This window comes from Schistocerca nitens, chromosome 2, assembly GCF_023898315.1.
Source record: "Schistocerca nitens isolate TAMUIC-IGC-003100 chromosome 2, iqSchNite1.1, whole genome shotgun sequence".
NCBI lineage: Eukaryota > Metazoa > Arthropoda > Insecta > Orthoptera > Acrididae > Schistocerca > Schistocerca nitens.
Window position 1 is genome coordinate 272,245,828 of NC_064615.1, and position 13,741 is coordinate 272,259,568.

General features: G+C 44.8%; 1 protein-coding gene across 1 annotated transcript in view; it reads left to right on the forward strand.

Annotated features, from left to right (window-relative positions):
- The window catches only part of LOC126234980 (adhesion G-protein coupled receptor G2-like), a 118,370-nt gene that overhangs the window by 41,701 nt on the left and 62,928 nt on the right, over positions 1 to 13,741 (forward strand). Inside the window, exon 5 of the mRNA XM_049943719.1 lies at positions 9,171 to 9,353. Coding sequence (XP_049799676.1) covers positions 9,171 to 9,353 — 183 coding nt within the window. The remainder of the gene's footprint in view (positions 1 to 9,170; positions 9,354 to 13,741) is intronic.

Here is a 13,741-nt window from a genome sequence, read left to right on the forward strand (position 1 = left end):
TACATTTCAGATCGGGTGCAAGATCCGAGATCTATTGAGGCCCGTCAAGGATTGCGTGGATGCTCTCTAAGCTGCGGTGTATTGCGGTGACTTCTGTGGGCAGTATCGGGAAAGCTGTTAGCGTCTGCGTGTAGGACCAAGAAAGTTGCACGTGACTGCGACAACACAGCAAACCAGATATAGTGGAATAGCACCTGCAATATGGCCGACCCCTAAATTTTCAAGAGGCCAGCGTACTGCCCCGGCAACCAAATATACAGCAGCGGAAAACAAAAGTGCTGTCGAAGTACACTCATGCTCATAAATTAAGGATAATTGCAGAATGTGGTGCTACACAACGTGGCACTACACAAAACTGGCGGTGATAGCCTAGGCACATAGGGAACACACAGGACAAACATCTGTAAGTCCACGGTATTGGTGATAAGTTGAGAAAACCGGCCCGAAACACATGTGCTACAAAACGCCACTGTTTCCTGCGCATGTACCCCGACATCAATATGGGACATGATCACCATGAAAACGTACACAGGACGCACAACGGGTTGGTATACTCTGGATCAGGTGGTCGAGCAGCTGCTAGGATATAGCCTTCCATTCTTTCCCCAGTGCCTGTCAGCTCCTGCAGTGTCGTAGGGGTTTGAATACGTGCAGCGATACGTCGACCGAGAGCATCCCAGAAGTGCTCGATGGGGTTTAGGTCTGAACAGGCAGGCCACTCCATTCGCCTGATATCTTCTGTTTCAAGGTACTCCTCCACGATGGCAGCTCGGTGGGGCCGTGTGTTATCATCCATCAAGAGGAAAGTGGGACCCACTGCACCCCTGAAAATGCGGACATAATGGTGCCAAATGACGTCCCGATACAACTGACCTGTTACAGTTCCTCTGTCAAAGACATGCAGGGGTGTACGTGCATCAATCATAATCCCACCCCACACCATCAAACCAGACCTCCATACAGGGCCCATTCAAGGACATTAGGCGGTTGGTGTCTGGTTCCTGGTACACGCCAGATGAAAACCCGGCGAGAATCACTGTACGGACTACACCTGGACTCGTCCGTGAACATAACCTGGGACCAATGTTCCAATGACCATGACACCAGGCTTTACGGGCTCTCCTGTGACCAGGGGTCAGTGGAATACACCCTGCAGATCTCCAAGCGAAGAAACCATGTCTCTTCAGTCGACTGTGTGTCTGGAGACAACTGTTCCAGTGGTTGCGATAAGGTCCCGAGCAAGGCTACCTGCAGTACTCCGTGGCCGTCTGCGGGCACTGATGGTGAGATATCGGTCTTCTTGTGGTGTTGTACACTGTGGACGTCCCGTACTGTAGCGCCTGGACACGTTTCCCGTCTGCTGGAATCGTTGTCATAATCTTGAGGTCACTCTTTGTGGCACACGGAGGGCCCATGCTACTACCTGCTGTGTTTGACCAGCCTCCAGTAGCCCTTGTATTCTACCCTTGTATTCTACCCCTCATAACGTCATCAGTATGTGTTCTTTGAGCCATTTTGAACACACAGTCGCCATTAGCACGTCTGAAAAAGTCTGCACACTTACTCGGTGCACCGTACTCTCACATGCACCAACACACCTCTGCGTGTGTGGACTGCTGCCAGCGCCACCGTGCGACGACCGTAGGTCAAATGCACCGCATGGTCATACCCCGAGATGATTTAAACCCACAAACCGCCCACCAGAGCATTGTTTCACCATGCATCAGCATTATCCTTAATTTATGAGCAAGAGTGTAGTTAAACGCCCTAACAGCATGAACAGCGTGGATGGCTACAAGTTAGCGGCGGCCTAGCTGTCGGCGATCCCAATCCAACGGGCCGCGTTTTCTCACCACCTACCTACTCATCAAGTCTCGTAATCAACAGTATAAAGAGGTGGCCACAGAAATCTGACGTGTTGTATCGACGTCTAGATGTAGGTAAACGTGGCCGCTGGTTACCAGCTCCTGATTCGCTGCGGCTTGGCCAGTCGCTGGCTGGGGCAGCGTAGGCAATAGCCTACCGTACACCCACCCGTCACTGGCGTCTTACCTGTGAAATGTCCAGTGACGGTATATAGGGAAGAGTGTGCTCATAAACCATTAGTTTTGTCACCCTGAAGGTGGTCAAAAGCTGAAACGTCGGTCTGCAAAGACTGTCGAAACATCGGTTTTGTAGCTTTCTGGTGATTCATAACGATGCGGTCTAATGCCCAAAAGGAGTTTGTTCAGACAGCCGTAGCCTACTTTCCTAAAAATTAACATGTTTCTGTCGATCAAATGTTTCTAAGCCCTCAGCTTCAAATACACTCAAAGTAAATTGCAAACTACGTCGAGGGACATGCATGATTACAGAGTTCAATCACATAACAAATTTTATCATAAAATTCTAAGCAACATCATGAGACCATCAGAACGTATGTATTTCCAAGAAAAAATGAGTTCCACCGGCAAAAGTATAAGAACTATTTGGAGCGTAACAATAAATCTGTCAGGAGGAAGAGACAATTTCGTTAAGCGTAAATAATGAACTGATCAAAGGCAGCCCTAAAACTACAGACCATTTCAGCAAATTTTTTCTTATAATTACCAGTCGGGGAAGTACGAAACCGGAATTTCCCTCTAGATGGTGCTAGTCGTCAGTGTAGGGCCCCGTGGGACGGCGTCTGCAGCGCCGTCTGCTTCCTGTAACGGCTGACGACGAATGTCAACACACAGTAACCCAAGTTCCATACATCGGTATCTGTTTCAAACCCGTAAACGTATGCAGTTTTGTGCCTACGAACTACGATTTGCAGACAGCGTTGGTTTTCCATTATCATTTGCAGATAACTACTGCAGAATGGCTTCGAATGCTTGTCTAAGCTTTCGGTGAGCATGCCATTGGGGAAACACAGCATTTCAAGTAGTTCAAAAAATTCATAAGTGGTGGTTTTGACGTGAGAAACAACGAGCGTGGGAAACCACCGAAAAAGTTCGAAGACAACGAATTGCAGGCCTTATTGGATGAAAATGATACTCAACGTCAACAGGAACTCGCGGAATAATTGAATGTGACGCAGAAAGTCGTTTCTCTTCGATTGAAAGCTATGGAAAAGGTGCAGAAAGTGGGAAAATGGGTACCGCGTGAACTGAATAAAAGTCAGCAAGCAAATCCAAAGACCAGTTGTGAAATGCTGCTCGCCAGATTCAAAAGAAAGTCGTTTCTCCATTGAATAGAGACAGGTGATGAAAAATGGATATATTTTGAGAATCCTGAGCGTCGCATATCGTGCGTAAATCCATGAAAACCGTCGACATCCACTGCAAGACCACATCGCTTTGGATAGAAGACATTGCTCTGTGTTTGGCGGGATCAGAAGGGTGTCATCTATTAGGAGCTGCTAAAACCTGGTGAAACCGTTGACACTGATCGCTACCAACAGAAAATGATGATATAAATCGAGCATTAAGTGAAAAACGACCGAAATATGGAAAAAGACAACACAAAGTCATATTGCTCCGTGATAACGCCCATCACTTTCAGCAAAACGGGTCAGGGAAACGATCGAGCCGTTCAGTTTGAAAATACTAGGGCAAGCGCTTATTCTCTAGACTTGTCTCCTTCCGATTATCATCTGTTTCCATCAGTGGCACACGATATCGCTGAACAACACTTCAATTCGTATGAAAATGTACGAAAATGGCTCGCTGACTGGTTCGCTTCAAAAGGAGAACTGTTTTTTTGGCGTGGCATTCATAGCCTGCCGGAGAGGTGGGCGAAATGTATAAACAGCAGTGGAGATAATTTTCAATAAAATATTGTTTATCAGTTTCAAACAACAGAAGTGTAATTATTACAACCAAATTCCGGTTTCATACTTCTACACCTGGCAGCACATAATTTAGGTCTGCACACTTCTTTAGTGGATACCAACAGTTCCCAAGGAAAGCACACCAAATCAAATTAGTAAAATTCAACTTTCGCCTTATTTTTGCGAATGTTACTCGACATACGTAGATCAACTGCCACTCCTGCTAAAAATGACAGTTCATTTTTCGTAACTGAACTTCACGACACAGTAGTGTTCGAAATAATGGTTGAAATTCGTTTGACCTCTTCCCAAGACACAATCTGCATACCTTGCGTACTAACTATGAAAGCGTCGACAAAATGTGGCTTAAATTTAAAAAAAATGTGGTTGACGACAATTGAGATATTCATACGAATTAATAGTGGCGATTCCTCATGGTACAAAAATTATGATAAAGTTGCAGAAGCAACGAAAAAGCATGCCAGATTTTTTAAAGAAGCAAAATCTCCAAGATTGGCAATGATCTTCATATGTTCCACATTTCGACGTTTCGTGAGGACTTTAGTGTGAAGTGCTTTTAATATTTTTCACAGCGTTCCATTGTCTCGAAATCTGGTAGATAATGTTCGAATGTGTGTGAATTCCTAAGGGACCAAACTTCTGAGGTCATCGATCCCTAGACTTACACACTACTTAAACTAACTTATGTTAAGAACAACACGCACACCCATGCCCGAGGGAGGACCTACGGCCGGAGGGGCCGCGCAATCCGTTACATGGCGCCTCGAACCGCGCGGCCATTCCGCGCGCTGGCAGATAATCCAAAGAGCTTGTGGTCGTATATAAAGTATACCAACGACAAAGAGACAATGGCAGTTTCACTGCTTTATGACAATGATGACGACGACAGAAGCACTAAAGCGAAGTTACTACAGATGGTTTTCCGAAATTCGTTCACCAAAGGAGATACGATAGATACTCCAGAATTCGAATCAGAAACAGCTGCCAATATGAGTAATGCGATAGTAGATATTCTTGGTATAGTAAAGTTGTTTAAGTCACTTAATAAAGACAAGTTTGATGAAGTAGTTACAGTTTTTAGCAATAAAATACAAACGCTCGCTCGTATTTTTAATGTACCTCACTTGGTAAGGTTATTGGGTCTCGTTTTTCGATTCGGTTACCGTACTTAAAAGACGTGAAGGCGAGGACCCAGAAAGCCTTTAGCAACATCTGTTGGGGAACGGACAATGCGATTCTGCTCCAGGTTTGTAGGGACTATGGGTGTGGGTGCACCTTCTTACCTGACCATCATTGATGTTATCCACTATGTGGGTATCAGCTTGACCGCGGGTACCTTACAGGATTAGTCTCTTTGCTGAGACTGGGAAACCACCGCTTACCATTGGGCAGCAACTCCGCCTCTCTGTTCCCACTTCACCAACATACCACCCAGTTGTCCATCAAGTTGTGGAATGCCTTTTCTCAAGTCGTCCACGAGCAACAAGGCTGTTTGCGATCCGTTTGCAGCATGAGCCGGAGTCACTCGTTGTTGGGCAAGTAAAGAGTCAACCGCCTGCCGCCCTGGATACTGCAGAGGTCCAGAGTAATTTTGTATTTAGTCCAGTACGAGAGAGGTTGCCCTTCTACATCTGTTTTTAATACAATATTTTAAATGAACACTACAGCTATACATTTGTATTCACGGGTGTGTCCAAACCACGGAACTCCCTTGGCTGCTGTGTTGTTTTTCCTGATAGTGTTCAAGATCCAGTCACCTCAATCTGGTCACCTTAGCAATTCACTGAGTTCGATACAGAACTATACGCCATCCTCAGGGCATTGGAGCAGGTTAGATGTGTTGCGAGTGCTATATTCATCGTGTGTTCGACTTCCTGAGTGCCCTTAACTCTCTACAACATTTTTACCTATTAGATAAAGTAATGAAGAAAATACAGGACGCCTTTTTCCACTTATAAAGACTGGGACCTGAGGTGTCTTTCTGCTGGTTTCCAGGGCACCTGGGCATTACGGGGAACGAAAGGGCAGATATAGCACCCAATAAGTCGTGCCACGATAATACAATAATTTAGTGTGCCAACTACCTACATGCTATCACCTCACTGCTGAAATACAGATTTGTGTGTGTGTGTGTGTGTGTGTGTGTGTGTGTGTGTGTGTAGGTGGGTAGAAGACTGGCTGGAACTGACAGGCAACAAGCTACACCACGTCAGCTCGGTCATGGCATACCCCTTGTTAGCTGCGTAAAAGGGCTGAAATCCTTCTCACTGCTCTTCACAAAGGACACAGCCCTATGGGACATTGCTTCCTGCCTTGGGGAGCGAACCCTCACACGTGTGGTGCTTGTGGCGTACAGATAATATTTTAGTTGTCTATTTGACTATGTTTTATATTCAGACAACAGGATAGCATCTAATTTACCTACCAATTCGCGCTCTATTTCAACTGACAATGACACGGATGTGGTACGACTTTCAAGGTTCTGTGTAAAATCCGACTTGTTCAGTAAAATTTTAGGTATCAACTAGACACGTATACCCGAGCAGTTCGTTTACTTTTCCTCTTGCATTAATGTGTTTTAATTCACAGTTTTACAAAATCTGACGACATTTACACTTTCTTAAAGAATGACTGCTAACACATACAAAAGCATTCTCCTAAAGTTTTACGGAGATACTTTTTATGTGTTACCAAGGTGGCCTCATTATTCATGATTTTATAAGTGATCAGCCAGAGCCACATATACCTTCGTAATTCTTTTCGCTTTCCTCTTGTGTTGTTTGTGTTTTAATACAGAGTTTTACAGAAACCTGATTACATTTACACACTTTCTGGCCGTTAGTGAGATGGTAAGAAAGTGAGTGTACAAACACACACACACACACACATATACACACAGGCAATTAAAGGCTGAAAAGTTGTAGAGTCATGCCAAGCCACAAGAAAGGGAATGGATGTAATCAGCTAAATTATAGACTCTTATGACTGACAGTAGTAGGATTCTGCAACGTACTCTATGTGATCAAAAGTATCCGGACATCTGGCTGAAAATGACTTAGTTCTTGGGGACCTCTATCGGCAATGCTGGAAGTAAATATGGTTTTGGCCCACCCTTAGCCTTGATGACAGCTTCCATTCTCGCAGGCATACGTTCAATCAGGTGCCGGAATGTTCCTTGGGGAGTGGCAGCCCATTCTTCACGGAGTGCTGCGCTGAGGAGAGGTAGCGATGTCGGTCGGTGAGGCCTGGCACGAAGTCGGCGTTCCAAACATCCCAAAGGTATTCTATAGGATTCAGCTCAGGACTCTGTGCAGGCCAGGCTAATTACAGGGATGTTATTGTCGTGTAACCACTCCGCCACAGGCCGTGCATTATGAACAGGTGCTCGATCGTGTTGAAAGATGCAATCGCCATCCCCGAATTGCTCTTCATCAGTGGGAAGCAAGAACGTGCTTAAAGCATCAATGTAGGCCTGTGCTGCGATAGTGCCACGAAAAACACGACCACACCATAACACCACCGCCTCCGAATTTTACTGTTGGCACTACACAAACTGGCAGATGACGTTCACGGGCTCTCGCCATGCCCACTCCCTGCCATCGGATCGCCACATTGTGTACCGTGATTTGTCACTTCACACATCGTTTTTCCACTGTTAAATCGTCCAATGTTTACGCACCTTAACCAAGCGAGGCGTCGTTTGGCATTCGCCGGTGTGATGTGTGGCTTATGAGCAGCTGTTCGACCATGAAATCCAAGTTTTCTCACCTCCAGCCTAACTGTCATAGCACTTTCAGTGCTTCCTTATGCAGTATGGAATTTCTGTGTGGTGGCCTGGACAGATGTCTGCCTATTACACATTACGACCCTCTTCAACTGTCAGCGGTCTCTGTCAGTCAACAGACGAGGTCGGCCTGTACGCTTTTGTGCTGTATGTGTCCCTTCACTTTTCCACTTCACTATCACATCGGAAACAGTGGACCTAGGGATGTTTAGGAGTGTTGAAATCTCGCGTACAGACGTGTGACACAAGTGACACCCGATCACCTGACCACATTCGAAGTCCGTGAGTTCCGCGGAGCGCCCCATTTTGCTTTCTCACGGTATCTAATGACTATTGAGGTCGCTGATATGGAAAACCTGGCAGTAGGTGGCAGCACAGTGCACCTAATATGAAAAACGTATGTTTTTTAGGGTGTCCAAATGTTCAAATGTGTGTGAAATCTTATGGGACGTAGCTGCTACGGTCATCAGTCACTAAGTTTACACACTACTTAACCTAAATTATCCGAAGGACAAACACACACACCCATGCCCGAGGGAGGGCTCGAACCTCCGCCGGGAAGAGCCGCACAGTCCATGACGGCAGCGCCGTAGACCGCTAGGCTAATCCCGCGCGGCTTTTGGGGTGCCTGGATACTTTTGATCACGTAGTGTTTATTGTATTCCAAGATTATGAAATATCTCTAAGAAAAGAATCGTTCCACACATAAGCAGCACACATTAAGAAAATGCCGTTCTAGTGGGACATGACTGTCTGTTTAGTCAGTCAAAGTAATGGGCGCTATTGACAAGGAATCTCAGATTAATTCTATATTTCTAGATTTCCAGAAGGCCATCGACACCGTTCCCCACAAGTGACTATTAATCAAATTGTGGAGTGTCGCCTCAGTACTGCAACTGGATTCGTGATTTCGTGTCGGAAGGGTCACATGTGATACCAATTGCTAGGAAATCATTTAGCGAATTTAGCGTGGCATAGATTCCTTGCCAGACCGGAGTGACAAAGTACACTGGTAAAATTCTAACAAGTGCAAATCGTTTTATGTAATCGGAAACAGAGCAGAGAATATGATGGATATGATAAGCGAGTTGGGCTGGCAGTATTAAAACAAAGGCATTTTTCGTAGAGGCGATATCTTTTGACGAAATTTCAATCGGCAGCTTTCTCTTCCGGATGCAAAATTATTTTGTTGACTTCCACCTACATAAGAGGAATTGACCGTCGTAATAAATTAACTCGAAGCTCAGGTGTTCAGTTTTCCCGCGTGTTACTCGAGAGGGGTATGGTCGAGATATATGCTGGAAGTGATTCTATTGCCTCCCGCTGCCCAAAACTTCTGTGTGAATTGCAGAGTAATCATGCTCATGTAGATGAAATACTTTGGAAAACCGCTCTTGTATTGAAGATTGCTGCCGACCGGAGGCTATATTTGCTTTCAAGGGTTTCCAGCGACGTATGATGTGGCGCCCTCACTCTACACGTAATGATTCCACCTTTCACTCTAGCGGCGTCAGTACAGTCCATTTGCTCACACACTGAATCCGACTCAGAGTGGTGCTGTCGTGTTGGCAGGAGTCGGGATTGAACGCTGTAGCGATGGCTGACAACGAGGCCGTGGAGGCGGCGGTGGTGCTGCCCCCGGGGGTGGCGGCTGGGGGCAAGCGGGTCGCCACAGCGTTGATCCAGGAGAGTGCCGTCCACGAGGTCTTCCTCCAGCCGGGTCTCCAGCTCAACACCAACGTGCTCAGCGTCCAGGTACCGTCACACCCACCCCTCTACCTGCGCCATGCCGTTGCTGTGATCTTCAGTCCGAACAACTCTGCACGATACGCCCTGCGCATGCCTCTTCATCTCTGCACAACTGCTGTATCTTATAGATACTTGACACGCTTATGTATTCACGCTTTCGTCTCCTTCTACAGGTTTTGCCCCTACAGCCCCACACTTCACTCCGTTATCAAATTCTCTGCCCCTTTATGCCTATAGGTGTGACTATCAACTGATCACTTTTTATCTCCAAATTGTACCATCTGCACGATTCAATCCAGCACCTTTTTATGTGGTTAAAATCAGTGTTGACTGGAATACTCTGTTTTAATTTCCGGACGTGGCAGAGGTAAAACACAGGGAGCGATAGGCTATTTACAATTTGTACTGAAACCAGATGGCAAATGTAAGAGTCGAGGGGCACGAAAGGGAAGTAGTGGTTGAGAAAGGAGTGAGACAGGGTTGTGGCCTATCTCCGATGTTACTCAATATGTATACTGAGCAAGCAGTGAAGGAAACAAAAGAAAAATTTGGAATAGAAATCAGAATTCACGGAGAAGTAATAAAAACTTTGAGGTTTGCCGACGATATTGTGTTTCTGTCAGAGACAGCAAAGGACTTGGAAGAGCAGTTGAACGGAATGGACAGTGTCTTGAGAGGAGGATATAAGATGAACTCAAGAGCAAAACGAGGATAATGGAATGAAGTCAAATTAAATCAGATGATGCTAAGGGAATTAGGTTAAGAAACGAGACACTTAGAGTAGTAAATAAATTTTGCTATCTGGGAAGCAAAATAACTGATGATGGTCAAAGTAGAGAGGATTTAAAATGTAGACTGGCTATGGCAAGGAAAGCGTTTCTGAAGAAGAGAAATTTTTTAACATCAAGTATAGATTTAAGGGTCAAGAAGTATTTTCTCCAAGTATTTGTATGGATTGTAGCCATGTATGGATGTGAAACGTGGACGATAAATAGTTTAGACGAGAAGAGAATAGAAGCTTTCGAAATGTGGTGCTACAGAAGAATGCTGAAGATTAGATGGGTAGATTACGTAACTAATGAGAAGGTACTGACTAGACTTGGGGTGAAGAGGAATTTGCGGCACAACTTGACCAGAAGAGGGATCGGTTGGTAGGACACGTTCTGAGGCATCAAGGGATCACCAATTTAGTACTGGAGGGCGTCGTGGAGGGCAAAAATAGTAGAGGGAGACCAAGAGATCAATACACAAAGAAGATTCAGAAGGATGGAGGTTGCAGTAGTTATTCGGAGATGAAGAGGCTTGCACAGGATAAAGTAGCATGGAGAGCTGCATCAAACAAGTCTTTGGACTGAAAACCACAACACTAACAACAACAAAATCAACAGTCAAGATCGCAATAACATTGCCGGTTTCCGCATATGCTGAAGCCACAGAATTTTTCGGGCCCTGCATGGGTGGGAACAGCAAAGTTACTAACAATACTATTACATATGGCGTTAAAAGTAAACTGGGAAAAGCTGTAGCGTTTGCCCATAAGGGTGGTGGTGCTGGCGGCTCCTCGGTTTTCCTCGTGATACCACGGTCGTACACTGTGACTGATGTCCGTGGAGACACGGGTTAACAACGTGCAATTATCGCGCTGACTATGGATTACGTCAGGACCAGCCAGTGGCACATGCTTCACAAGAACTGAAATGTCGTCGCTGTACGAAATGTGCACAGTAAGTTCTCGTATACCAAGTGCGAGTACATAAGAAGTTAAAAAGTATAAGGCATCAGGTCAGTAGTCATTTATGTTAAAATTAATAAACAAACTTACAATACGAGAGAAGAGAACGTGTCATCTGTTAGCACTGGTGTAAATGACAAACACATCGTCCTTATTAATGTTCTGTTAATAAACGCCTAAACTAGAGAGTGTTAATTAAATGCACACAGATATTACATAAAGACATAATAACAGGTAAAATTACGTTAAAAGAAACAACCATTAAATACAGGGCTATTACAAATGATTGAAGCGATTTCATAAATTCACTGTAGCTCCATTCATCGACATATGGTCACGACACACTACAGATACGTAGAAAAACTCATAAAGTTTTGTTCGGCTGAAGCCGCACTTCAGGTTTCCGCCGCCAGAGCGCTCGAGAGCGCAGTGAGACAAAATGGCGACAGGAGCCGAGAAAGTGTATGTCGTGCTTGAAATGCACTCACATCAGTCAGTCATTACAGTGCAACGACACTTCAGGACGAAGTTCAACAAAGATCCACCAACTGCTAACTCCATTCGGCGGTGGTATGCGCAGTTTAAACCTTCTGGATCCCTCTGTGAGGGGAAATCAACGGGTCGGCCTGCAGTCAGCGAAGAAACGGTTGAACGCGTGCGGGCAAGTTTCACGCGTAGCCCGCGGAAGTCGACGAATAAAGCAAGCAGGGAGCTAAACGTACCACAGCCGACGGTTTGGAAAATCTTACGGAAAAGGTTAAAGAAGAAACCTTACCGTTTACAATTGCTACAAGCACTGACACCCGATGACAAAATCAAACGCTTTGAATTTTCGGCGCGGTTGCAACAGCTCATGGAAGAGGATGCGTTCAGTGCGAAACTTGTTTTCAGTGATGAAGCAACATTTTTTCTTAATGTTGAAGTGAACAGAGACAATGTGCGAATCTGGGCGGTAGAGAATCCTCACGCATTCGTGCAGCAAATTCGCAATTCACCAAAAGTTAACGTGTTTTTTGCAATCTCACGGTTTAAAGTTTACGGCCCCTTTATCTTCTGCGAAAAAAACGTTACAGGACACGTGTATCTGGACATGCTGGAAAATTGGCTCATGCTGGAACTGGAGACCGATAGCGCCGACTTCATCTTTCAACAGGATGGTGCTCCGCCACACTTCCATCATGATGTTCGGCATTTCTTAAACAGGAGATTGGAAAACCGATGGATCGGTCGTGGTGGAGATCATGATCAGCAATTCATGTCATGGCCTCCACGCTCTCCCGACTTAACCCCATGCGATTTCTTTCTGTGGGGTTATGTGAAAGATTCAGTGTTTAAACCTCCTCTACCAAGAAACGTGCCAGAGCTGCGAGCTCGCATCAACGATGCTTTGGAACTCATTGATGGGGACATGCTGCACCGAGTGTGGGAGGAACTTGATTATCGGCTTGATGTCTGCCGAATCACTAAAGGGGCACATATCGAACATTTACGAATGCCCAAAAAAAACTTTTTGAGTTTTTGTATGTGTATGCAAAGCATTGTGAAAATCTCTCAAATAATAAAGTTATTGTAGAGCTGTGAAATCGCTTCAATCATTTGTAATAACCCTGTATATACACGTCGCTGTATATTTATTAGGTAATGCCCTCTGGTAAGAATTCAAAACGACGACGTTGTCTAGGAAAGGTAAAGGCCAAATGGCCGCAATAAAATGATAGAAGTGAGTACTGAAAAGGACGCCGTTGTCATGGTAACATAGGGGCCGAAATGAAAGCTAAGAAACGAAGGAAGTAGTATGCATGGGGACGCCAGCTGCGATCATGGTATCGTCCCAGGTCGATATCTTCCAAATACGTTTGTGCACATGACTCATAAATTGCTGGAAAAACTGAAACATCGCTACCTTATGACGGTGCGTGCCTTATAATTGACGAAATATCACGCGAATTTTTTTAATGACAAACCAGACGCTGAAAAGGAAGCGACCATATTACAAACACTGTAGAAAAGTTACTTAGTATCCCACAGAGCCATTAGTGAGACCAAATATGGGGATACACAACCACCTGAGCAGCTGCTGTTGACAAGGTGCTATGGTGACAGAGTAGCAGCTCTTTGTGGAAGTTTCCATGGCATGGGCTTCTAGAAACTTGAATGCATATACGACATCGTGTCGTTAGTAATCTGGTGATTACTAATGACACGAACTTATTAGCTTTACGATTCTCCTATCTAATCTTCAGTATTCTTCTATAGCATCAAATTTTAAAAGGTTCTAATGTTATCTTTGTGATTCTATTGTTATCCTTATGACTGTAGAGGCTAGGTTTGGAGTGGTAAGGTGTAACGCTACCAATGATTTCACTAACAGTTTGAGATATAAAGAATTCTTCCCAGAGGTTCACAAATTTCAGATCACACATTTTTACTCAATAAATAAACGGCTGCCAAAATAAATCTCAGTTTAACTTTAACGTGCGTCCACGGTTCACCAATTTCTTTTAGTTAATTTGTTTGAAACAGTAAAATTTACATTCTGGAGTCAAACTACAACAGTTAAAGACTCTCCAAATTAAGACATGATCAAATAAAGCAATCGAAACAACATTAATTGTCACAGAAAGTACACAAAAAAGAACGGCCCTTTGCAGAGATCAATGGG